Source organism: Danio rerio, chromosome 15, assembly GCF_052040795.2.
Source record: "Danio rerio strain M-AB ecotype USA chromosome 15, GRCz13ab, whole genome shotgun sequence".
Lineage (NCBI taxonomy): Eukaryota > Metazoa > Chordata > Actinopteri > Cypriniformes > Danionidae > Danio > Danio rerio.
Genome location: NC_141035.1, coordinates 12,392,184 through 12,419,610, shown reverse-complemented (window position 1 = coordinate 12,419,610; position 27,427 = coordinate 12,392,184). Strand labels below are relative to the sequence as shown.

The 27,427-nt window shown below is 39.7% G+C and overlaps 1 protein-coding gene across 3 annotated transcripts in view; it reads left to right on the top strand.

Annotated features, from left to right (window-relative positions):
- Window positions 1-15,929: 15,929 nt before the first annotated feature.
- Window positions 15,930-27,427, top strand: part of rab30 (RAB30, member RAS oncogene family) — a 35,313-nt gene continuing 23,815 nt past the window's right edge. For 2 of the 3 annotated variants that reach the window (NM_001002750.2, NM_001445408.1), the window contains 3 exon segments: window positions 15,933-16,109; window positions 18,186-18,284; window positions 18,365-18,448. In NM_001002750.2, coding sequence (NP_001002750.1) covers window positions 18,198-18,284; window positions 18,365-18,448 — 171 coding nt within the window. In that variant the 5' untranslated portion in view covers window positions 15,933-16,109; window positions 18,186-18,197. 3 annotated transcript variants of the gene reach the window in all.

Here is a 27,427-nt window from a genome sequence, read left to right as displayed (position 1 = left end):
GTTGCCTGATAATGAAATCGAGAAACATGATATATGGTACAAGGCAAAAATGATTTCAAAAAATGAGTTTATTGAACATGTCAATTTATGGTTGTCCACATCTGACACATGTCAGGAAATAACTGAAGGTGTTACTGATGCAAATATTAATGATGAGGTCGTCCCAGAGGACAGTGTTTCAAATGTTTCAAAGGGTGCCACTAACTATAGTAAGCACAGTTCCAGTAGTAATTCTTCTACTGCATTAGCTCGTGTACAGGCCGAGGCAGAGAGAGCTGCACTTATGGCCCGTGCCGCTGCATTGAAATCTAAACATGCAATTGAAACAAAGCAAGAGGAATTGAGAAAACAGAAGGAACAACTTGAATTGGATGCTGAAATAGCAGCATCTACTGCAAAACTTGCTGTTTTGAGTACTGTTGGCAGCCAAAGCAAATGCTCACGTACTGGTAGTTCTCATTCAAAAGGAAAGGAAGTTACAAAGAGTCAAACGTCAAGGGATATGATTGGAAATGGAATTTTTGATTCAACAAGAAGAAAAATATTAAATCCACAAGCTACTGAATATGTACCAACAAGTCAACTATCAGTGGCCACAGTTGGAGCTAAAAACAGCAGTCCATCACAACCAACTGGCACTACTTCTAACTTCCCATCACAATCAACAAAAATGCAGCATAAAGGAGGATTGAACACTTATGGCACCAGCACTCATCAACATCAGGACTCAAGTCAGTTTGTACAACATTCCAGTGGCAGTATGGCAACACAAGCTATAAACCCTCTTCCATCTCACGATGAACCTCTTTTTGAGATTTTGAAAAAGCAGGAGGAGCTCACTGCATATCTTGTACATCAAGCTCAACCTCACACACTTCCAAATAGAGAGATTCCAGTCTTCCATGGTGATCCACTTCATTATGTATCCTTTTTGAAAGCATTTGAACATGGTGTTGAGGAAAGAACTCGCAATAAAAGGGACTGTTTGTATTTTTTGGAGCAATTTACCACAGGTCAACCTAAAGAACTGGTTCGAAGTTGTCAACATCTTGATCCTGAAATAGGTTATCCATTGGCTAAGAATCTTCTGAAGGAGCAATTTGGAAATGATTTTAAAATTGCTACTGCATATATGGATAAAGCTTTAGGCTGGCCCTTGTTAAAGGCAGAGGACGCACAAGGGTTATATGCATATTCCTTGTTTTTGCGCTCATGTTGTAACCTTCTTAATGACATCTCTTTTATGCAAGAGCTCAACATGCCAAGTAATATGAGAACCGTTGTAATGAAGTTACCTTTCAAGTTAAGAGAACGTTGGCGAGAAAAGGCCTGTGAGATAATGGATCTGATCCAAACCAGACCCAATTTCTCACATCTTGTTGATTTCATCGAACGACATGCAAAGATTGTTTCTGATCCTGTGTTTGGATGTATTCAAGACAAACAACAAGTTGCAAGCAAAGCTGGTAAGGTATTCAAGGGAAACAGTTTTGCTACAAATGTTGTTGCCTCAGTTCCAGTTAAAAACTTGCAGCAAGGAACTCGTTTTGTGAGCAAGATTGATGAAAGCAAGACTTGCTTGTTATGTCAAGGCAATCATGTTTTGGAAAGGTGTCATGTTTTAAAGAAGAAGACACAACGAGAAAAGATTGACTTTTTGAAAGGAAAAGGAATTTGTTTCAGCTGTTTGAAATCTAGACATTTAAGCAAAGAATGTGACAATCGTCTTGTCTGTGAAGTCTGCAAGCAAATGCATCCTACAGTTTTGCACATATATCGCAAATTAACAGCTGGAATTCCACAGGCAAAGGACACTGAAAAGAGGAGCAGCATAGTCTCTACCCAAACTTGTGGCCATACAGGGGCCGGGAATGAAAAGTGCTTGCTTTCAATTATTCCAGTACAAGTAAAATCAGTTAAAAGTCAGAAAGTAATTCAGACTTATGCCTTTCTGGACCCTGGGAGCTCAGCCTCATTTTGTTCAGAGCAGCTCATGAATGAGCTTAACATTGGAGGAAAAAGAATTAACATCTATCTTCGTACTATGGGGCAAGAACAGCCTGTGTCTTGTAATGTCATAACTGGTTTAGAGGTATGCGGTATTAACGGTAATAAGTTCTTCTCTCTTCCTGAAGTGTAAACACAGAAGAAACTGCCTGTCAATTCGGACAATATTGTAAAGCAGGAGGACATTTCCAAATGGCCATATCTGGACAGAGTAACAATTCCTCACATTGAAGCCAATATATGTTTACTGATTGGAGCTAATGCATCTCAAGTAATGGAACCTTGGGAAATAATAAACAGCTATGGCGATGGGCCATATGCCATTAGAACCCTACTGGGGTGGGTTGTTAATGGACTTTCAGAAGCAAGCAGTAACTGTGAGGATGAAACTGGTACACCCTCTGTTACTGTTAACAGGATTTCTATCAGGAGGCTTGAAGAATTGCTCCAAAATCAGTATAATCATGACTTCAATGAAATTGTTGTCGAGAAAGAGGAGATGTCAAGGGAGGATTTGCAATTTATGGAAATGATGAAGAACTCTGTCAAAATGCTGGATGGTCATTATAGCCTGAGGCTACCATTTCGTAGTGATGATGTTGTACTTCCAAACAACTTAAGTGTTGCGAAACAGAGGTGTAATGGTTTGAGAAAAAGGCTTGAAAGGAATCAACTGTTGCATGAGGAGTATACTCATTTTCTGTCTGATGTTCTGGAGAAAGGATATGCTGAAAAGGTGCCAGAGCATCAATTTGATCGTGATGATGGAAAGGTTTGGTATATTCCTCATCATGAAGTATTACATGCAAAGAAAGGAACATTGAGGGTCGTGTTTGATTGTGGGGCAACGTTTAGAGATACTTCACTCAACAAACAATTGTTGCAAGGTCCCAATCTTACAAATTCACTTTTGGGAGTATTGTTACGATTCAGACAGGAAACCATAGCACTAATGGCTGACATTCAAGCTATGTTTCATCAGGTCAAGGTAGCAGAAGATGATGTGGATTTTCTTCGGTTTTTATGGTGGTCTGATGGAAACTTGAAGCAGGAAGTCACTACATATAGAATGATAGTCCATCTGTTTGGAGCCGCGTCTTCTCCAAGTTGTGCATGTTATGCATCAAGACGAACGGCAGAGGACAATCAAGCACTTTTTCCATCAGAAGTGATCGACACTGTCTTTGATTGTTTCTATGTAGATGACTGCTTGAAAAGCATCTTCTCAGAGGAGGCTGCTATTGCCATGGTGCAGGATCTTATTGCTCTTTGTCAAAAGGGTGGATTTTGTTTGACGAAATGGACTAGTAATAGCCGTAAGGTACTACAATCAGTTCCAGAAGAGTACAGAAGTAAGGACATCCAGTACTTGGATTTAGACCGGGACAAGCTGCCTGTAGAACGAACTTTGGGGCTCCAGTGGTGTGCAGAAGCTGACACGTTTCAATTTAAACTGCAGTTGAAACCCCATCAGTGCACAAGAAGAGGAATTTTGTCTACTGTTAGTTCAGTTTATGATCCTATGGGATTTCTTGCTCCTCTTATGTTGCCCGCCAAGTTGCTTCTACAGGAGATGTGTAGACAGAATCTGGGCTGGGATGAAGAAATACCTCCAGCTCTCAGAAAACAGTGGACTTGTTGGATTTCTAATTTGGATGAAGTGTCAGAGTTTCAAGTAGGCCGATGCTTAAAACCTACAGATTTCGGTGAAATCATCCATGCCTGTTTGCATCATTTTTCAGATGCCTCTGAAAAAGGATATGGTATGGTTACTTATCTTAGGATGATTAACAGTCATGATAAAGTGCATGTAACATTTCTACTTGCTAAGTCCAGAGTGGCTCCCCTTAAAACTCTAACCATTCCTCGCTTGGAGTTAACAGCAGCTGTTCTCTCTGTTAAAGTGGACCAGATGTTGAGAAGGGAATTAAGACTTCAATTGGAGAACTCAGTTTTTTGGACTGACAGTCAAACTGTGCTCAAGTACATAAAAAATGAAGACAAACGCTTCCAAACCTTTGTTGCAAATAGGGTCTCTTACATTAGAGATGGGACATTGCTTCAGCAATGGAGATATGTTGCCACCAAGGAAAATCCGGCAGATGATGCTTCACGTGGAATGCATATCAAGGCATTTATGCACAGTAAGAGATGGATTGCAGGTCCTAGCTTTCTTTGGAGAACAGAAGAGCATCAGTTACACCCCAAAGAGCAAATTGTCGATATGCACGAAGATGATGATCCAGAGATCAAGAAAGATCTTAGAGTGAATGCTGTTATCATGCAAGATATCCAGAATGCCAGTAACTGTCTTATCACACATTTTTCAGACTGGAAAAAACTGAAAGTGGCAGTTGCTTGGATGCTCAAAGTAAAAAAGCTACTGAAACTGATATGTCTCAAAAGAAAGGAATTACTGTTACTGGAAAGGAATTGCAGTGCTTCAAAATCAGACATAGATTTACAAATGAAGTCATTCAAGGCAACTTTGGGTGGACAATTTTTGTCGTTGGAAGACCTCTTTGAGGCTGAAATAGCCATTGTTCGCTTCAGTCAGCAGCAAGAGTTTCGAGATGAGATTCAACAACTGAAGCATGGTTCCTGTGGGGTCAAGAAGAAGAGCAGCATATACAGATTGGACCCTGTATTGGATGACGAACTCATCAGAGTAGGAGGAAGACTCAGAAAGGCAGCCATGCCTATCGAAGCCAAACATCCCATCATTTTGTCCAAAAATCACCATGTGTCAAATCTTCTACTTCGTCACATTCATGACCAATTGGGTCATTGTGGTAGGAATCATATGTTGTCCAAACTCAGACAAACATATTGGATTATAAACGCTAATGCTGCTGCAAGAAAAGTCATTTCCAAATGTATTGTATGTAGACGTTACAAAGGAAAGACGGGCGAACAAAAGATGTCTGACCTACCTCTTGAACGAATTACACCTGATCTTCCACCTTTCACAAATACTGGTGTGGATTACTTCGGTCCTATCCAAGTTAGAAGAGGACGTAGTACAGTAAAACGATACGAAGTGATTTTTACTTGTATGGCAAGTAGAGCGGTGCACTTGGAAGTAGCCTATTCTTTGGACACAGATGGATGTATAAATGCTCTACGAAGATTTATTTCTCGTAGAGGTTAAGTAGTACACATCAGGTCAGATAATGGGACAAACTTCATTGGTGCCAACAGAGAGTTAAAAGAGGCCATTTTTGCATGGAACGACAAGCAAATTGAAAAGGAGTTACTTCAAGTAGGTGTTCAGTGGAGCTTCAATCCACCGGCTGGATCCCATTATGGAGGTGCATGGGAGCGCATTATTCGGATGGTGAGAAACATTCTTTGCTCTGTACTTCGCCAACAAACACTGGATGACGAATCCTTTCATACCATTCTGTGTGAAGTAGAATCAATCCTAAATGATCGTCCCATTACCAAGGTATCCAGTGATCCCAATGACCTTGAAGCTCTTACTCCAAATCATCTGCTTCTCATGAAAGGCAAGCCTGCATTACCACCAGGTCTTTTTGAAAGAACAGATCTCTATGTGAAAAGAAGATGGAAACAAGTGCAGTACCTAGCTGATCTTTTCTGGAAAAGATGGATACGGGAGTATCTTCCTCTACTCCAAAAACGTCAAAAATGGACAAAGGAACGTCGAAGTTTTAGTACAGGGGACATTGTACTTTTACTGGATCCTACTGCGCCTCGTGGCTCATGGCCACTTGGTCGAGTATTAGAAACCTTTTCAGATGATAAGGGCCTGGTACGAACTGTAAAGGTTAAAACCAAGAGTAGTATTTTAGAACGACCAGTAAGAAAGCTTTGTCTGTTGCTGGAGGTAAATGACTAATGTGGACTGTTACAGTCTGTGTCATGTGGTGCTTCAATATTTGTTATGGCTCCTTTACGTAATATTTGTAATTGTTATGTTAATTACCATAATCAATTAAGGGGCCGGTGTGTAGGAGCCATTTTTTGTGTTGTAGTGATTTATGTTGTCCACTAGGTGTCACTAACTGAAAACTATAACTGAGGTGCCTGTGTAAGCGAGGAAGAGCGTCAGGTATGGGAAAGCACACGGTTTTTGACCGTGCCACAGAGTAATTTGTTTGCTAGCCAGAAAACAGCAGTGTTTAGATATGTGCTGTGTATACATGGAGTGAATGTTATATTGACATGATAAAGAAGAAAGGAGAAGCAAAGATTGAGGCTTTGTTTAATTCACCTGCACAAATAAAGATATTCTGCTTAAAAACAACTTTAGCATGCATGGACTCTGATTGCACGCGTGAAATACGTGCTCACCCCCATTTCTGGCGATAACAGCAATGGAAGGCTGTTATATGTTGTTTGCTGATGCTGAATGAAGTTCATTCATAGCAAGCTTGGCATCAGCATCAGGAGGAATATAAGCAGCAGTTATTATGATGGATGTGAACTCACGTGGCACATAATACAGTCTACAGTTAACCATTAGGAATTCCAGGTTGGCAGAGCAATGTCTCCCAACGACGACAGAGTTTGTGCACCATGCTTTGTTAATATAAATGCATAATCCTCCGCCTCTGGTCTTACCGGAGTCATCCACCGTTCTCTCCGCTCGGAATGTGTGGTGCTCTGTTAGCGATACCGCGTTGTTTGGTATCCCGCTGTTTAGCCATGTTTCTGTGAAAATCAAGACATTACAGGTTCATAATCTTTTGCTGTGATTGATGCGCAGTCGAATCTCATCCATTTAGTTTACCAGTGACCGTACATTGGCGAGAAAGATGCTGGGTAAGGAAGCCGGTGTAGTGTTAGCTTTAGCTTAGCTCTTAGCCTGCCGCGCTTCCCCCGTCTTTGTTTACGTTCTCTACGCCGTCTCCGAGCACTTCCGCCCGGCCGGGCAGGGCGCTCAGCCTAGGGTGTTCTGGCGATCTCTGGGATGAGTCGAAGATTGCTAATAAAACTGTCCGGAATGCACAAACCAATATTCAAAATCTCTTGTTGGGTGTACGATGTAAAGACACTAGGGCTGCTCGATTTTGGGAAAAATCATAATCACGATTATTTTGGTCATAATTGTAATCATGGTTATTCTAAACGATTATTAGTTGAAGTCAAAATTATAAGTACTCCAGTAGGGGTGTCAAAATTAATTGTTTCTTCGGTGCACCACGATGCAGACGCGGACAATAAGGTATCGGTTCAGTAATAATCATAACCGGTTATTATGTACTGACGTCATTTATCTCCTGTGCGCTCTGTCGCGAGGGAGGTGAGCGCGAGTATTTACAACACTCAGCCAACTCAGGGCCGGCCCGTGGCATAGGCACCAAAGGCAAATGCTAAGGTGCTGTATATCCAGGTGGGCGCCAGAAATGAGCGCGGTTCAGTTGGTTTTGTTTTCAAAATTCCTGACACACATTCAGTTATAGATGGCAATAACTAAAAAACCTCTTACCCTAAAAAGATCTAAAGTGTGTTTCCTACAAAAAGAAACAGCTGGTTATGTTTCACAGCTGTCTTTATTTTTTTCGCTCGATATTACGAACACTGATTCGTTTAAGCCCTCGCAATGTTTGTTTAGCCGGGAGAGCTGGCGCAAAGAGGAACTCTCAGCAAGGGACCGTCGGAAAAGTGCTTATTTTTTTTATTGTTTTTTTTTCGTTTTTCTGCTCCGCTCAGCACGAGCTCTACCTGTTGCGAGGGCTTAAGTGTGTGCGTGCGTGCGTGTGTGTTTGTTTGTTTCTTTGGTGCTGTCTATGTTTGTTTATGTGTTTGAATGAAGGCATGATAATCGTAACCGAACCGAACCGTGAGACTAGTATAGGTTCACACCTCTATACTCCAGAGAATTTTTAAAAAATAAATATTTCCCAAATGATGTTTAACAGATCAAGGAATAACAGTATTTCCTCTAATATTTTTCTTCTGGAGAAATGCATATTTGTTTTGTTTTGGCTAGAATAAAAGCAAATTTAAATATTTTAAAACCTCTTTTAAGGTCAATATTATTAGCCCCTTTAGGTAATATATATTTTTGATTGTCTGCAGAAGAAACTGTTATATAACTGTTATATAATGATTTGCCTAATTACCTTAATTAAGCTTTTGAATCACACTTTAAATTTGAATGTTTGTATTTAAAAAAATATCTACTAAAATATTATGAGCTGTCATCATAGCATAGATAAAATTAATCAGTTATAAGAAATGAATGATTAAAACTATTATGTTCAGAAATCTTCTTTCTATTAAACAGAAATAGGGGGAAAACGGTTGCTAATATTCAGGAGGGCTAATAATTCTGACTTCAACTGCATATATTATTTTCCTCTCTGCAAAGGAAAGAGAAATAAATACAATAGAATAAAAATATGAAACAAACTGTGCTTTTAGCATCTTCACCGTAAGAAAAACACTTTAGCCACAAAAGTCTTCAGTCAAGAGCAAAGAGGGATTTTCTCGTTGTTTTATTAATCATGATAAAACAGGCGGCAGCTGTGCTCTGTCACTTTAATGGTTTCGCTTTTACGTGTCTTTTGATCCTCCTCAACTCGTTTGTTTATTACAAAATGAGGGTTAATATGAATAATCACTAAACACCGCGTTTTGACACCTATTTGAACATTAAAGTGCACATGTTAATGACTTTGGATGTGTGTGCTCTCTGCTCGTCACAATGTGCGAATGAGACCAAGTGCAGATCGCATGATTCTGACTGTCTGTGCGCCGCACACACAAAAGCATGCGGTCTTTCGCGCTTTTAAGAGCAACAAGTGAGGACAACAGAAATGATCAGATGTGCTCCAACATTAGGCACTGTCACGATTACCAGCGATCGTATTTTATAAAATCGCTGGGTTTCACTAACTATAACCTTGGACTACAAATTACATTTCTGGACTACATTTTCATACATGCACTCCACTCACACTTACACATGCTTCCTCATCTAATAGACAACGGGCAACGGGGCTTGCTGCCCAACCCAGTAACACCATAATGCTAGCATCACCTTGTGGAGAGGTAAGCGTGATCGAACACCCAATCAGGGGGGAGAGCATGCTAGGAGCCCGGCGGCTAATCAGCGGGTCAATCAGAAATGATAAATAACACCTGTCTTTCTAGTGATTGGGCCGGAGAGACTCCCTTCTTAAGGAGAACGGGAGGAGCAGTCGGGAGAGGAGAGAGCACACACACACACATACATCGATACATGTGTGGTGACAGCTAACAATAAATAAAATATTTGCTTACCTGAATCGCCGACCCTGTCTTCTTCTTCCCTCAACAACGAACATTATTACACACCTGTACTCCTTTCTCCAGTTTATCAGTCTTCCAGTCCTCCATCTCACAAAATGGCTGCCTCCAGCTCACAAAATGGCCACCACCAGTCCTCCAGCTCACAACATGGCCACCTCCAGTCCTCCAGCTCACAAAATGGCTGCCTCCAGTCTTCCAGCTCACAAAATGGCTTCAGTCCTCTAGCTCACAAGATGGCTTCCTGTCCTGAGTCTGTTCCTGTTCCTGAAATGCCAGAGTCGACGCCCCCGCCGCCAGAGCAGCCAGAGTCTACGCCACAGGCAGCGCTGCCACTGCCACTGCTGCCTCACGAATCTGAGTCCTGAGTCTCACGAAGGGTCTGAGCCGCCGCCTGAGTCTCAAGAAGGGTCCCAGCCCATGACCAACCCCCAAGGGTTAACCCGCACCCAAAGGCGGAGGCTAAAGAAAAAGGTCTCTTCAGCGAGGGTTTCTCCAGCCCCAGAGCGCCCTCCACAGTCAGCTCCAGCCCCAGAGCGCCCTCCAGTGTTGGCTCCAGCCCCAGAGTGGCTTCCAATGTCACCACCCAAACGTCTCGCCCTGCCAGCACCACCCAGACGTCTCACCCTGCCAGCTCCAACCAGACAACTCGCCCTACCGGTACCACCCAGACGTCTTGCCCTGCCGGTCCCAGCCTAGCTCCTCGTCTTGCCGGGACCACCCAGATGGCTCGCCCTGCCGGCTCCCCACAGTCCTCCAGGCCCTCCACAGCCTCATGATCCAGGGCCACCGCAGCTCCACGCTCCAGGCACTCCGCAGCTCCACGCTCCAGGCCCCCCACAGCTCCACGGTCCAGGCCCTCTGCAGCTCCACGCTCCAGGCCCTCTGCAGCTCCGCGCTCCAGGCCCTCCGCAGCTCCGCGCTCCAGGCCCTGTGCAGCTCCGCGCTCCAGGCCCTCTGCAGGTCCACGCTCCAGGCCCGCCTCAGCTCCGTGCTATGAGAGCTGCCCCGCACCTCCTGCTTGCACCAGCGCGTCGAGCACCTCGGAAGCAGGCAGCCCAGGGCGCTGTTAAATCCGGTAAACAGACCAAGAAGCACCCCTGAGACAGGTCATCTGGAGAAGAGGAAATTTGCTCTTTCCTCGCCGGAGGGCCGGGCCTCATTTCCAACGGCACTTTGCTGTGCCACGCAAACATCAATGAAAGAGCACTTTTCCACTTACTCGGATGTGACAGCCCTAACTCTGCCAGTCTGGGACGCTACGCCTTCCAGCTCGCAAGTTCTGTGCATTTCACCAGTGGCTCACAGACGCTGGGAGGACGGTCTCCTTTCTCTCACCCCTCAAGCCCCCGCTCCAGGCTTGGGTGCGAGGTGAGAGTGAAACTCTCACTTCCAGCTCTTCCGCGGGTCCCTCGTACTTCCCGGATCAGCACACCCACTCCGCGCTGCCCCACTGCTGGTACGTCAGCGATTGTAGCAATGAGTCCATTAGCGAGAGCTCTGCCTGCCTGGTTAGTGTGGGCCAGCCCTTTGCGGTGGCTCATACGCACAATCAAACTCGATGCGATTCAGTTCGCAAAATGGCCCTCCAAGTTCACCGGTGTACATTTCACCAGGGTCAGCCTCCTGTCCGCCCCTGCCTTGCGAGAGGAGATTACTGTCCTCCTGGCGAAGGATGCAATGGAGTCGGTCCCTCCATCCGAGATGGAGAGCGGTTTTTACAGCCCGTACTTCATCATGCCCAAAAAGGTGGGTCAAGGCCAATCCTAGATCTGTGAGTTTTGAACCACTGTCTGCACAAGCTGCCGTTCAGAATGCTCACACAGAAGCGCGTTCGTCCTCAGGATTGGTTTGCAGCGATAGACCTGAAGGACGTGTACTTCCATGTCTCCATTCTTCCTCGCCACCGTCAATTTCTGTGGTTTGCATTCGCAGGTCAAGCTTTGCAATACAAAGTCCTACCCTTCGGGCTCTCTCTGTCCCTTGGAAGGTCCCTTAGTGCTCCTTCGGCTCGCGAGCATCCGCATACTCAGTTACCTTTACGACTGGCTGATTTTAGCCCACTCTCGGGAGCAATTGATTATGCACAGAGACAAGGTGCTCTGGCACCTTCACCTGTGAGGCTTCAGATCAACCGAGAAAAGAGCAAACTCATCTCCATGCAGAGGATCTCTGGAGAGCTAATGCTGAACTGTCTGAGAGAATTTGATAGCAAAATAGTGGTCTCAATGAAATTATTTCAGAGGCTCCTGGGGCATTTGACATTTGCAGCCACTGTCACACCGCTCAGATTACTTCATATGAGACCACTTCAGAACTGGCTTCACGATCGAGTCCCCAGACTCGGATGGCACGCAGGCATACTTCAAGTCACTGTTACTGCGCTGTGTCCATGACCCCTTGTTTCTACAGGCTGGAGGGCCTCTAGGACAGGCGTCCAGTCATGTAGTTGTTTCAACAGATACTACCAGCACAGGCTGGGGGCTGTGTGCTGCAGGCATGCAGCTGCAAATGCATGAGAGAAATAAGGGTAAACAAGAGGGTAATATAAACACAAAAACTAACAGGCCTATAAAATACAAAGCAATAAGCACAAATTTAGGAGTTTAAACATCACTCCAGGCTAATACTTATTGTTTGAATATGCTAAAAAGTGCTTTACATTTATAGATATAAAACTTTTCAATATATATTAATGTAAATCCCAAAACAAGGTGTTTTGATTAAGTCTGAAAAAATGATTAAGATTATTTTGGATAATAAAAGCATTTTCAAAAAAGCACTTTAATTCAAAAAGATTGAACAAAAGGACATTCCTATAATAAGTGAGCTACACATTCAGTAAAAGTTTACCAGAAAGACCAGGTATAGGCGGCTAGACAGGAAATAAAATATATGTTTTATAATCCTAAAAATCATTTTATGATTATTTAATAAAATAGTTTTTTTTTTTTTTACTTAATTTGTCAAGAAACCTTTAGGGCAAAGGTGTCAAACTCAGTTCCAAAGGGCCGCAGCACAGTTTAGTTCCAACCCTAATTACATACCTGATCAAACTAATTGAGTCCTTCAGGCTTGTTTGAAACCTACAGGTAAAGCCTAGTTCACACTACAGGATTTTAAACATCAGCAGATCTCTGTGCCGTTTACACTACATGACTTGACTTTGTGTCTTTTAATCTCTGTGGTGTTCACACTATGCAACACTCTGTGAATGATCCACAAGAGGTGGGTCACACACTACATGATCTGACAACAACTCATTCCCCATCAGCTCATTCAAGCTACCAAACCACAGCCAATGAAATTTTGAGAGAGGAGTCGTCAGAAAAAGCTGAACACTATTGGCTGCTTGTGTGCTGATGACATCACTGACAGCGTTTCAAGCTTTGGAGGAAGCATTTAAAAACATCGTCAAATCAGGTGATTTATCAGCGGATTAATCACTCATCTGCAACGTTCCAGTGGATAGATACACAGAGAGTTTTTAATTTTTGTAATTTTATAACTCTTTGAAATAAAACTAACATATTTATAACACCCTGCCGTTTTCTAGTTATCAGTGTATTTCTTTCTGACATTGTTATTTTTTATTACAAAACCGTAAAGAACTGAGCATTTCTGCCTTAAATTACCATATTGGTCAAAATGACTGCATGCATGTCTCATACTTTTCGCTGTGACTTTAAATATGTGTGCATTTTCTTGCCTAGCAACTTCCTGCTAACATAAACAAAACTTTCTGATGGCAAAAACATCAATTTACTTTAGATCTCTTTCAAAACAGCATATTCTGTGCAGTGAAATAGCTCCTGTTTGAAAGTGAAAATGAAAGCCAAGACCTTTAAGTGTTTTAGTATCTTAACTACATATTTATAGGCTGTATTACCAAATATATATATATATTTTTAGGGTAATGTGTCATTAAATATGATGCCAGACATTCAAAGCTTAATTTAAATATCTCAATAATAGCTTTGAATGTAAATATGTTGTGACAGTATAGCGTTTTATATGAGAACGTTCTGAATGAGCAGTATGGTAATTCTAATAGTTACAGAATTCTAGTTCCATTGTTAATATAGCCTACTCTCATGTCTGTACTAACGCAGAATGAAGCGAGTGCACCGATGCCCATTCTGACCAATCACAGATGTTTCTGCTGAGCTCCTGAACACACAGGCATTCAGCTCATGCTGATATGCTCTCTCATTGGCTGCAGCTCGTCACTACATCTAACCACACGTGGGGTTGAGTCGGCCGACTGCTCTGGAATATTCAGCATGCTAAATGTTGGATTTCCGTCTGCGAGGTGTCGGCGACGCGTCAGCGAGCCTCGTTGATGCGTCGTTCAGTAGTTCACACATAAAGAGCGGCGAGCGCCGTGCACCCGCAGATTTCTTCACGATCACAGCCCGATCTGTCGGCGAGCTCGTTAACTTCCAAATCGGTCTCAAATCAGGCTTAAAATCCTTTAGTGTGAACTAGGCATAAGTGTGTTGGAGCAGGGTTGGAACTAAACTGTGCAGGGCTTCGGCCCTCCAGGAATTGAGTTTGACACCCCTGCTTTAGGGTGTCAGGACAATGATGATAATTATTTTATTTTAAGTCTGTGATACTTATTTGAGTTAATATTCAGATTATTTACTAAAATATATAATTTAAATCATTTATGGAGCTGAATGCAGTGAATAGTCTGAATAAAAAAAGGTCAAAAATAAACCTGTGCAAACAAGCCAGCCTTTATAACCAGATTATTTAACAAAAGATGATACTGCAGTAAAATATTTATAGTCATTTAGTAAGCATAATGTTTACAAGTTAGAGAGGGTATGACAAGAGAATTGTTTTTTTCAAAATTTGTAAATCAGAATTTGTCCAATAATAAACCCGAAACACACGTCGTTGTTGTCATGCGTTGAACTCGGCCAATCGTGTAATGTTGGTGTCGTCATCAGAGCTCGTGCAGCCGCTTTTCAGATGCTGCACGGTCTGAATCAGTCGTTTGATCTCGGAGCGCTGTCGCGGTACTTTGATGCCACATGTGACATCCTGTCATGTCATTTCTAACCAGCATGCAGTGCTTTAAGACATGAAGTCAAACGCACCTATGACTAGAACACTCAGCCAATGAGATAACTCATTTACCACGTGTTCAGATGACAACACACAAGCACATGGTGCATGTAAACATGCACCACATGCTAAACACAACACCAAAAGAGGACTGAATGCGACACAAGAGTACATGATAAATGAAAACACACACCGTGCACTCACACGTTTCATCCCAGTGCCAACCAAAACCAACTAGACTAAGACGCTGGGAATGAAACACCACACTGCAGACAGATGAACACTAACTTGGACAAGAGCGTGTAATCGCAAACACGCCCAGATCCCACATGCCCCGCATCAAGCGGGAGTGGGCACAGTCCAAGCTCACTCAAAAAAGGCACTCATACAGGGACGAACACAATGACAGAAAAGCATTGCTTGAACCAAGAAAACTCAAGTCGAGCACAACACAAGACATGACAGGACTAGTGTTTGGACTCTGCCACTAAAACAAAAATTAACAAGACCAGAGTGGCAGACCCCTGACATGGGTTTCGGCGACTCATGTGCGATTCTCGATCTCAACAGATTCGAACTTTGATTGATCATACTTTGTGATTGTTACTTGCTTGAACGAGCAGCAATTTGCCTGTGACTTTAGGAATTTGTCTGCAATTTCTCAAAACCTGTCTGCGAGTAAAAATCGGGGCTAAAATCGTGCAGTCTGAACTCGGCATTAGTCGATCAGTCAGTCAACAGCGGCTTCTGATGGATTTACGCGAGAACAGCAGATGCAAATGGTACTCGCGAGAGAAATTTGAGACCTCAAAAAACGTACACAGCGGCCTCTGGTGGATTTGCGAAAACAAAAATTGCTAAATAATTTAAATAAATAAATTTACCTCCTGGGATGTATTTGGTGATCTCCAGAAATGTATATAGCAGTAAGTTTTCAGAATACGCTTGGGTTGCCTTTTTTGGAATTGTGAGAATGCCATTTTTTTTTTTTTGGAAAAACATGGATGTATTCTGTGGTATAATCCCTGTGTTACATTGAAATATGAAAATGTTGTTTTAGGAAATAACCATCAGAATGAACATCCAGATCATGCAAAAAAATATTTTATTTATTTAATCTTGTTTTGTTTTTGGTTAAACATTTTATACACAAATGTAAATTTTGTTAGCTTAAGCTTTTCTTTCAGATTTTTCTTGAAGATTTAAAATTGTATATGTCTTCGATTTCTGCATAGTCTAATGAAAAGCTGTAAAAACTGTGAATCTGTTTTAAAAAATACCCTTTATTTCTTGCTCTCGGGCATGTATTGTACTTTAATGCAATTGTTTCATTTGATAAAATACTACTACTACTACTACTACTACCAATAATAATTTTAACAAACCTTCTGTTTGTGCGTTTGGGTTTGAAACGAAATGGCCGAAGTGCCGTTTGTGTGTGTGTGTGTGTGTGTGAGAGAGAGAGAGAGAGAGCTGTGCCTTCAACAACATCCTTTTAAATCGCTAAACTTCTAAATCCCACTACAAATCCCAGAATGCTTCTGTGGTGTTTTCCGAATTCGGCTTCCACTGGGAAGCTGTATGACGTCATTATAAAAAAGACGAGGAAACTGGGAACATCGTGCAGCAATGCGAGACGATTCTCCAAATTTGCCGAGGTATTGCCGTTGCTGCAGCACGACTCTTATAGCTTCGATTAAAAGCCTGAAGTAAAGACTGAATGCATTAGGAATCGTAGAAGCAGCGGGGTGAATCCCCTGTGTTCGGTGAGTCTAAAGATGTTTTACTGTGACCTTTAATGTGCAGAGCATCCCGCTAGCTAATGCAGAACACGTCGTCTAAAATGAAATGTTTAATAAAATGTTTTTACTCTTTATCAGTGCTCTGGATACAAATAAAATATACTAGGCCACATATATGTTTTTTCATCGATGTTCTCTGTCTGCTCTGTCCATATTGCATATGATTTCAATTTTCTGCAAGAGACTTATTGCACATCAGATTTTTTCATCTGGAGGCAGTGGGGATCAAAAATGTTTATTTTTTATTGCTATTTATTATTTTTTCCACAATACACATTTTACAATTAAAATATCAATGGAAATTATGTTTCATCTATTTTCACCAATCTATTTAGATTTTTGTATAAAAAAATTAACCATTTATTCATGAGAGGACAAAAGCTGTGCTGCCCATGCTGTTGTTGCTGTATTTGACAAACTAGGTAATGTAAGGGTTAAACATTTTTATTTTTTATTAAATGAGGCAAACAATTGGTAACACTTTACAATAAGGTTCATTGGTTAATGCATTTACTAACATGAACTAATCATGAACAACACTTGTTAAGCATTTATTAATCATAATTGAACATTTACTAATGCAACATTAACATCCAAGTCCATGCTTGTTAACTTTAGTTAATGCACCATGAGTTAACAAACTAACAATAAACTACTGTATTTTCATTAACTAACGTTAACTAACATGAACAAATACAGTAGATGTATTGTTCATTGTTCGTTCATGTTAGTAAATGCATTAATTAACATTAACTAATGAACCTTATTGTAAAGTGTGACCAAATAATTTGTATAAATCAAACATACCGTTTAATAGTAGCAAATGCTTGAGTATATGATTATTTTATTTTTTTTATTTTTAATAATCAAATTTATAATCAAATATAATTTTCTGAGATTGCAAAATTAAACTCAGAAACTATTTGCAGTGTTTATTTCATTGTATTGTGGTAATGCATGTTAACACAATGTGCTAATATTATTATTATTATTATTGGTATTATTATTATTCAACATATGTAAAATCAAAAATATAAATATTGATCAGAGGTGATGATTGTGCATGTGCATAATGTAAATATTTAGTAATGCAAATAGGAAGTTTATTTTACCATACCAAAAGAACCTATATTTAAAAAAAGATGACAAGTTAATAATTTTTTTTAAATATCACAATTAAAATGAATGAGAAAATATATTTGAAATATTTAGGATTTTATTGTTTTGCATGTATTCATGCTGCTTAATCAAGTTTAAAGTTCTGAATCAAGTTTACATCAACTGTAATAATAATAATAATAATGGCCGTCACGGTGGCGCAGTGGGTATTACGATCAACTCACAGTAAGAAGGTTGCATGTTCTCCCTGTGTTTGTGTGGGTTTCCTCCAGGTGCTTCAGTTTCCCCACAGTCCAAAGACATGTGGTATAGGTAAATTGAATAAGCTAAATTAGCCGTAGTGTATGAGTGTGTAAATATGAGGCTGGAAGGGCATCTGCTGCAAAAACACAAGCTGGATAAGTTGTTGGTTTATTCAGGGACTAGGCTGAAAAGAAGATGAATAAATGAATAATAATAACAACAGTCAATAACATTATTTATTTTTACCCTGAAATATTGTGCAACTTAAAAAAAATCCAATCTGTTAATCCTCAGCGTACAGCTTTTAATCGTATTTTTCAAATGCCTCACCTCCTTATGTTTCAATTAGCTATGCAAGTGTGTTTGCATAGGCCTCTGGGTCTACTCTTTATTCCTCATGTGTTCATTGGTCTCAACACTGCATCCAGCCACTGGCCTTGGCAACAGCAGCATTTTAGCACATGCATAGCAGCTTCTCCTATAGCAACACTTCAGAAACAAACACAACTACTGTTGATCTAATAAATTACATGAATGGACAGCAGAAAAAAAAGAAAGAAAAAAACGTCCCTGGAGAAGTCAGGCATAGTTTATTTTTTACAGTGTTTTTACTAAAGAGTTTGCATTTGCAGTTTTTCATCTACACTTTTGATCTGTCTGTTTGTCATCTTTTCTCAGCTGAGTGTGAGCATGGAGGATTATGATTACTTATTCAAAATTGTGCTGATAGGAAATGCAGGAGTGGGTAAAACCTGCCTGGTGCGACGTTTCACTCAGGTTTGTAAAGGAAAAAACACTGCTTTTCTTTCTGTTTTAATAATTCCGTATGTGTAATTTGATCTTTTTTTATATTCTAGGGGCTGTTTCCTCCTGGACAGGGTGCCACAATTGGAGTTGATTTTATGATTAAAACTGTGGAAATAAAAGGAGTTAAGGTGAAGGTTAGTATACTGCATTTGCGTTTATAAATTTATGTATAATAATAATAATAATATTAATAATAATAAAAAAAATAATAATAATGTTTACAATTCAATATTTATCAATGTTTAATATTTACGCAGTGGCGCAGTGGGTAGCACGTTCGCCTCAAAGCAAGAAGGTCGCTGGGTCGCTGGTTCGATCCTCGGCTCAGTTCGCGTTTCTGTGTGGAGTTTGCATGTTCTCCCTGCGTTCGCGTGGGTTTCCTCCGGGTACTCCGGTTTCCCCCACAGTCCAAAGACATGCAGTACAGGTGAATTGGGTAGGCTAAATTGTCTGTAGTGTATGAGTGTGTGTATATGTGTGGATGTTTCCCAGAGATGGGTTGCGGCTGGAAGGGCATCCGCTGCGTAAAAACTTGCTGAATAAGTTGGCGGTTCATTTCGCTGTGGCGACCCCAGATTAGTAAAGGGACTAAGCCGACAAGAAAATGAATGAATGAATGAATATTTACAAAAAGAAAATCTATATTATGTTTTTATTAAATAATAGTGATAATAATAGTCATTATCATTGTAATAACAACTGATGTCAATTGATATCATAAAATAACAACTGATGCCGTACATCAGTGTATCAACAGGCAGTATTTAATTATTTACACAATTATTATTTATTATTAAAAATATTTTATTTTTGTATTAATAATAATAAAATATTATTATTATTATTATTACATATTTACTATTATATATTTTTCAAATTTTGTTTACAGAACAATAAATTTTTCATAGTATTTTCTAGGGATGTCCCGATCCGATATTGATATCGGAAATTCGTCCGATATCAGTCCAAAAAACTATATCGGACTGCGTTAAAAATCTCCGATATAAGCAGTCCGATACTCTCTAAACTCCGTTACAGCTATTCTATCCAGCAGCGTCCAGAGCCAGCGTGCAAAGCCCACGTGATCACAACACTGCTTGCTTGCAAAGACTCTAAGATTTAACGTGCTCTTCACACTAAGTTATGGTGTATTACGATAGAAATCTATTGTGACGGTAGCACACGCTGACGCTATCAACAACGGCACTTCTCTAACGTTACTGGTTTATTTACTTCACGTCAAGCGATCTTTACATTTTTTGCATTAGGCTGCTAAGCAACATAAGGCACATAATGGCGACATAACGCACATCGTGCGAGCCTCAATTCGATCATGGCATATCGTGGTTCATCCAGTGTGATACCTAATTCGTCACCACCGCTTCCCACACATAAGACTTGAGAAAAGTCTCCGCCACAGACTCGCGGGCTCTGCTTCTGCAGCCGACCCACAGAGACGCGCTGGACACCTGCTTTGACTGTCTCTTTGAGAAGAGCACGAGGACACGCGAGAAAAAAAACATACAATACATTATCTTTTTCCCGGACAGGTCCTTTATTTGGGACTTAAAAATTGCATTCAGCCAAGATTTATAAACCAACGAACATGTCCTGGATTCTGCTTTCTTCAGCTACGTTTCTTCAATATTTTATACGCAAACTTTCAATCTCAATCTTTCAGCAGCACCAAGACTAGAGAGGGAGCAGATTTGACCTGTCAGTGGTGCACCTGGATAGTAGGAGTAAAATAGAGGATTTATTGTTCTTTATTTCATTTTTTTACTTGAACACTCTGAAAGGAACAGTGTCATGTAAAATGCCAAACATTTTTGTTGTTTTAATGGTCTGTTAAATAAGAATAACAAATCATTCTGTTGCTGAGGGCCATTACAGTTTAAAAGAAAGAAAGAATGGCATTAGAATGGGCTTTTGGGGCAGAAGGAAAATTTAATTAGAGACATTCCCATGTTTAACTCCTCTTTAAAAAGCCCAGAAAGATAAAGTGCTCTGATAAACAGTGTCAGCTTTGTACATCAGTTTGCAGTTCTCTTTATTTACATTGTCTAATTTTCCCATGTGTCAGTAGGGTGGAATCTGTGCAAATATGCAAATATAATGAATTTTGATAAATAAAATAATTCTTAAAAGTCGCATTATTTCAAGTGCTGTGGAGAAAAGGTGTGTTTCAATCCAGCCTCTGCAAGTATTTTTATGTTAAATATAGTATGTGCAATATATATTATTATAAAATTAATAATGTTTGGGAACATTGATACAGCCATAATCTTCTTATGATACAAACACAGATGAAATAGCTCTGATCATGTAAATGTTTGTACTAACCATACTGCACATTTTTATTAACTTAATAAATTATTTCTGCTGCCAAGTGTGAAAGCTATTTTTCAGCTCAACTGGATCAAAAAATTATCAAAAAGCTGTGTGTGAAATTGAAATTTTGGACACTGAACCTTTAGCAGTTGTTCAATTAACAATTTTTTTTTCTTATGTTCTTGCTCTCTGCAGTTTCTACTCTTTGCTGATGGTAACTGAAGTGACCTTTAATTAGCATTTTGCACTTTAAAAATGTATTTTTGTTTATTCAATTAAGATATTTTTCAGGGTCTTAATATTTATTCTTTAATTCTTTTTATATATTCTTATGTAAAAGTTTACATGTATGCAACCAATAGTTAATAAACTGGTTGTTTTTTCCATACTTACTGTTGCTGACTTGTTCTCAGTTTGATCTAGCCGTTCATACATTCGACTCAACAAAATAGGTAAAAGTAAAGTATTCATAATTTGTGCTGATATCGGATTTATATCGGTATCGGACTGATGGCTGCAATATCGGTATCGTATCGGAAGTTAAAATGTTGTATCGGGACATCCCTAGTATTTTCTAAAATATTTTTTCTTCTGGAGAAAGTCGTATTCTTTCATTTTGGCTAGAAAAAAAAAGCTGTTTAAAAAATGTTTTAAAAATTAAGACATTTTAAAAAACTTATTAGCCCCTTAAGCAATATATTTGTTTTTGTCTACAGAACAAACCATCGTTATACAATGACTTAAGGCTCCTACACACTGGGACGTTTTTTGTTTGCGTTTATCGTCAGGGTTTTACGAGACGTTTTTCAGTATTCAAACCCAAGCGCTTTTTACTGGCGTCAAGCTGAAGAGTATGCAAAATCACTCTTTTGACGTTAGATGGCGCTGCACAACTTTAAGCTTCTGACACTCGCTTATAACACAGAAGAAGAGGAAGAGAGGGAGTTCACATGTTTGTTGTTAAGTTACTGGTGACTCGAACGAGCATGGATGGTTCAAGCAGCAGCTTTAGCTCTAGCGATGAAGAAATGATTAGTGTTCACAAGAGCAAAAAGCTGCTCCACGTTCATATCACCTCTGGGCATCTTCTTCAATGTGCGCTCGCATTGACAGTTTTGCGCTTGAGCGCCTCCAAGGGCTGTTTACTGTAATTTCAGCAGCTTCGTGCACGTGAACAAAAGTGCCAATCTGATTGGTGGAGAAGAAACAAACAAAAAAAAAATTAGCATGAGGCTTTTTTTTAAATGATGCTTTTGCGCCTGGGGTTTTGCGCGTTGGTGTGCATGATCACATTGACGCCCATTATTAAGTCACGAGGTGTTAAACGTCGACGGAAAATGTGAGCAAAAAATGTCTTAGTGTGCACGGGCCTTTAATCTTAACCTAATTAAACTAGTTAAGTATTAAAAATTGCACTTTAGGCTAAATACATTACTAGAATCTTAAAAATATCTAGTAATATTATGTATTGTCATCATAGCTGTAGGGGTTGAACTTACATTAAAAGATCAATAAGGGATTTATTAGCTCATTTCAAGGAATCGAATCTTGAAGAGTTGAATCACTTGATTCAAGTCAATTGAGTTAGAGTGAATCAGACTAATAGATTCACACTTTATCAACCATTTGTCCAGCAAAAAGAAGACACCGGCTGTTACTTAATATGCGTTCATCAGTGATCTTGTGCAATCAATACCGGTGCCAAAACGGTACCTGAACTGATACTTTTGAGCCACAAAACTATGGTGGATGACTATAGAAAGTTTTATTCGACAAAATTAAAAAAAAAATTTAATAGAACAATATAATTAAAATTCAAATTAAACATCAATTCATATTTTATATATTTGAATTACATTAATATATTTCCTTTGATCATTTGTTGGTTAGCATGAATTTGAAATTTGCATTATGAAATTATATTAGCTTACTACTAATCAGTGAAAAGGCTGTTGTCAAAATACTAAACTCGGGTTGGGGCTTTTGACTGTGTTTACATCGTTATCATTAATCTAATGATTTGCCTTAATCTGAATAAGACAATAATATGATTAAGGTGTTTACATTAGTTGCTTTTTGAATCTTCCTTTTATGATCCTGTCTTACATATTATAGTACATAGATGATTAATGTCATTGTGTCACCACGCTATCCATGTTTTCTCCAGAGTTTCAAGTAATTTCAGGTGTATTCTTATTTGTTCAACTTTAACTGGAGTTTCAATTTCATTCAGAAACATTTCATTCATGACCCCATTACAAACAGTTATTTGATGCAAGCATTAAGGACTGGTGGAAGAGTGCTCTTTTAATGGAATTTGATACCACATGTTGAATAGAAAAACCTATCTGTGGTCCTCAGTGCTGGAGCAAGCTGAACTGCCGCTCTAGGCAGAGGATGATCACGCCGCCCAACAACCCCAATGTGAAAACAAAAGTGACATGTGAATGAAAATGAAGTGAGGTGTCGCGGGCCTATATTCTGCCGCCCTATGCTTGGATATAACTGAGGACGCGCAGTTGCTGAGGGAGGGAGGGAGGTGTCGCGGACGCTGCCCTCTCTATTCTGCCGCCCTATGCGCGGAAATAACTGAGGACACGCGGGTGCTGATGGAGGTGTCGCTGACGCTGCCCTCTCTATTTTGTCGCCTATGCGCGAATATATCTGAGGATGCAGGTGGTAAGGGAGGTGTCGCGGACATAACTGAGGGTGGTAAGGGGGGTGTTGCGTACACTGCCCTCTCTATTCTGCCACCCTAGGCGGTCGCCTAGGTCACCTGTATGGACGCGCTAGCCCTGGTGGTCCTTTAGGGTAATCACAGTTTACATGATAGTCTAGAGTCTTAATCAGAGTATTGTCTTAATCATATTAATGATTGTACATGCATATACGAACTGATTGAAAGTGCCAGATGATGTTGCAGGCTTTCAGAGACAGCTCATTCCTCCGCCTTTAAGTTGATTCCATGATTCCTCAAATGTGTCATTAAGTTTGACGTATTTCCCCCTTACACGCAACTTTTGTAAAGCATCTGCTTCACGTTGTTGTGTCAGAATCCTTGCTTGTAACATATGCTATAGAACGCTTAGTTTAAGCAAATTGGATGAATGCAATCATGCGTGTTGTTCTGAAAAGAGTCACTCTTGCTCATGGAATGCGCTGTAATGTGTGCGTTGCATGCATTCGTTCCCTAAGCAACAAGACAAAACGACTGACATTGCCTGTCCGAACTCCTGACCGTATTGTTTAGAATTAAATGTTTAGAGAGTAAAGAGTGTGTCAAAGCGTACCTATGTGTGCCTTTGATGTACCCCTTGATGCTTCTTACGTCCTTGTCGCAGCACCAGTGGCACCGAAATTAGGCTCCAAAATTCATATGCTGATTCGGTCCGGAGCACACCGGTTACAGACGTACCGATGATATAATGGCATAAGATTTTGATACCAAACCCTTCTCGGGTGTTTACCTAAATGAAATGACGACAGTAAACCTTACCATGAAAATCTTTATAAAGGCACAAACACAATATGGATGTTAATTTGTTGAAATACATACTAAAATTATGTTTATTTGTATTGTGCAATGTATATTTGTAACTTTTTTAAGCATAGTATATTTTGTGAAAAGGGAAGAGACTAAAAATCAACCCTGAACAACCTTTTTAGACAGAGGCGCAAAGCATATTTTTCCATTCTTAAAATTGCAAAGATGGGTTCAGACACACCCTTAATGCTATTGCACCCTGCGCTATAGACTTTGCATCTAGATCGTTAAAATAGAGTCATATGTGTTTGCATGCTGAAAGCCATCACACACGTTTGTTAAAATCATTATAAATATGCCGATAAAACTGAATATTATCTTATTTCAATAACACAATGCAAGCAACACGTTGATAATATAAAATAATCATATTAGATTACAAACAACCCAACGAGTTGTTTAGCATGTGTGCATCGCTGCTATTATGTTTACACATGTAATATTTTTCCTGATGCGATTTTGACATTGGACTGATAACAATAACACTAAAAATAGCATTTATCGTCCAATAACGATATGGCCGCTGATGTATTGTGCATCCATAGTTACTAAATTTATAGTAATATCACTAAAATGTTATGGACTGAAAATCCTCCACCTCCACACATGTCTCAGATCTGCTGTAATTGCTGCTCTCTGAATTACTGTTTATCTACCCTGCATTTGTGTTTATGTTGCCGGTGTAAACATCTGTAGTGCACGTAATTAAACTCCCCTTTTCATGCAAACCCTTCCTACTTTTGTCACTCGACACTCCCATCTAAACAAAGCTGGATACACCCACTTTGCTGACTTTTCAAACTAGAGGTGTGAAAACACCATGCTGTGACAGAATAAGAGGTCATGGTGAAACTTGCATTCCATTTTAGATGTGTTCAGCTAGGCATTTGTTGCAGTGTTCTATGTCTCTGGTCATTCTCTGGATCGCTGGGAATCGTGCAAACACACAAAAGAGAAAAGGGAAACGTGTAATTCAAAAAATATATATATATATTTCAAAGGAATTGTCAAACTGCCTATAGAAATTGTGCCTATTTAATATTGACTACGGTGTTTATGAACGGTGGTTTATGTCTTCATCCTCAGGCGACAAGCTTACCAATTCTTTTGCAAATTTCTAATTCTTGCAGCCATATCAGGCCTTAACTTTTTGTTTTCTTTTTACGGCTAAATGTACTAATGTGTTATTTTTCAATCTCTACAATCACACCTGAAAATGGATTAAGCTCTGCTTCTGCATTTTTTTAGTGATTGGACCAGGATAATTCTTTAACAGTTCCTGAACAATCCAGAAAAGGAGTCAAGCCTAAAATATCCCTAACATTTCTATCATTTCTAACATGTTACTTGCAAAATTAAAATAGTGGCTACTAAATTAGCATCCAGTCGAGAACTCAATTCTTGCAGCAAAATCAGTCCCAAAATATTTTTATTGCTGCTATAATTTCTGCACAAAACAGAACAAATTATTTTCAACAATTCCTACAATCTCCAAGAAAACAGACTTAGACACAGCACCTGCCATCTTTGGAAAAAAGGACCAAACTTTTTCCTGAATAATTCCTACAAGTACCCTGAGAAAAAAACTAAGCTTAACATTTCCACTGCTCTTTCAAAACCTTTTGATGAATGGACAAAATTGTTTCTTTAAATATTCCTGCAAATATCAAAGAGAAGGCCTGAAATTTTAACTATACTATCACTGTATTTTTGTTTTTATTAATGCACCACATATAGAGGTTGAAAGCTTCTTTAAAAAATTGTTTCTTTTAAGGGTTCTTTAAGAGAGCTTCACCAAAGTAGGATCTTTAAGAAGAGATCCAGTTGATTAAAATAAACTGTGTCCACAGACGCAATATGCGGATCCAGGACTCTTCCACAAACAAAATTTGTTTATCTTCACCTTAACCTCCTAGGGCTTAGTGGCCACATATGTGGACAGCTCTTAAGTGGCTATTTAAAATACTTTAAATGTTTTGTTACAGATGTCATTCTGCAACTGTTTTGCAGCATATGAAATGTCCAAAACACTATTTTTAACTGTTCAAAATGGGGAATTTTTTTTAAAACTCTATGATAGTCAAAACATGTTCATCTTCAGTCTCTCCTGAATGAAAAGACATGAACGACAGGTTTAACCACTTTCCTCCAAAAGAAAGCCCTTGTTTTATATTTTTCTGGAATGATTTACTGGCGGTAGCGATATTCCCCTCAATAGCTGCACATCATTCATCTTCTCCAATGGATTGGTTCAGTGAAAATGCGCCTTGGCACTTTCTCTTCTTCTATTAAAACATATTCAGCCATAGCATTTGAGTTTAAAATTGACTTAAGGGAGCTGTTTGGGTCCATTAAATTTATTAAGTAAAAGTAGTTGCTACTTAGGGGTAGCGCGGTGGCGCAGTGGGTAGCACAATCGCCTCACAGCAAGACAGTAGCTAGTTTGAGCCCCGGCTGGGTCAGTTGGCATTTCTGTGTGGAGTTTGCATGTTCTCCCCGTGTTGCTGTGGGTTTCCTCCGGGTGCTGCCGTTTCCTCCACAAGTCCAAAAATATTTGGTACAGGTGAATTGGGTAAGCTAAATTGTCCCTAGTGTATGTGTGTAAATGAGTGTGTATGGATGTTTCCCAGTGATTGGTTGCAGCTGGAAGGGCATCCGCTGTGTAAAACATATGCTGGATAAGTTGGCAGTTCATTCTGCTGTGGTGACCCCAGCTTAAAAAGGGTACAAAGCCGAAAAGAAAATGAATCAATGAATGAATGAGTTGCTACTTAGAACTTAATTAAGGGGGAAACTAAATGACAGTCTTAAGTCTAGGTTTTTTTTTTTTTTTTTTTACTAAGGGTTCGCTTAACCTTATAACTAAAGGATATCTTAGCTTAAGGGTTTTCATGCAACTGGGCACTGATGTCTAGCTTTGTATGCAGACAACAGAAAACAGCCGTAGTCATCATCTAACCATATCTGTAGCAAATATTCATGTGACTGTGTACATTTTTGGGTAGTGCTGTGTTGGCAGAAGTATGGATACACTGCCTTGAAAAGGGTCTATCGATATTGATCTAAGCCATTTTTACCCATACAGTATACAAACACACACATACATGCACACACACACACATGACTTGCCTAAATTCTTAGTTAACCTATTTTGATTAAAGTTTTATAGATTGTTCTCTGTTAAACAGTACTTAGGAAAAGTTTAAAAAGCTTAAATTTCACATTAGGGCTAATAATT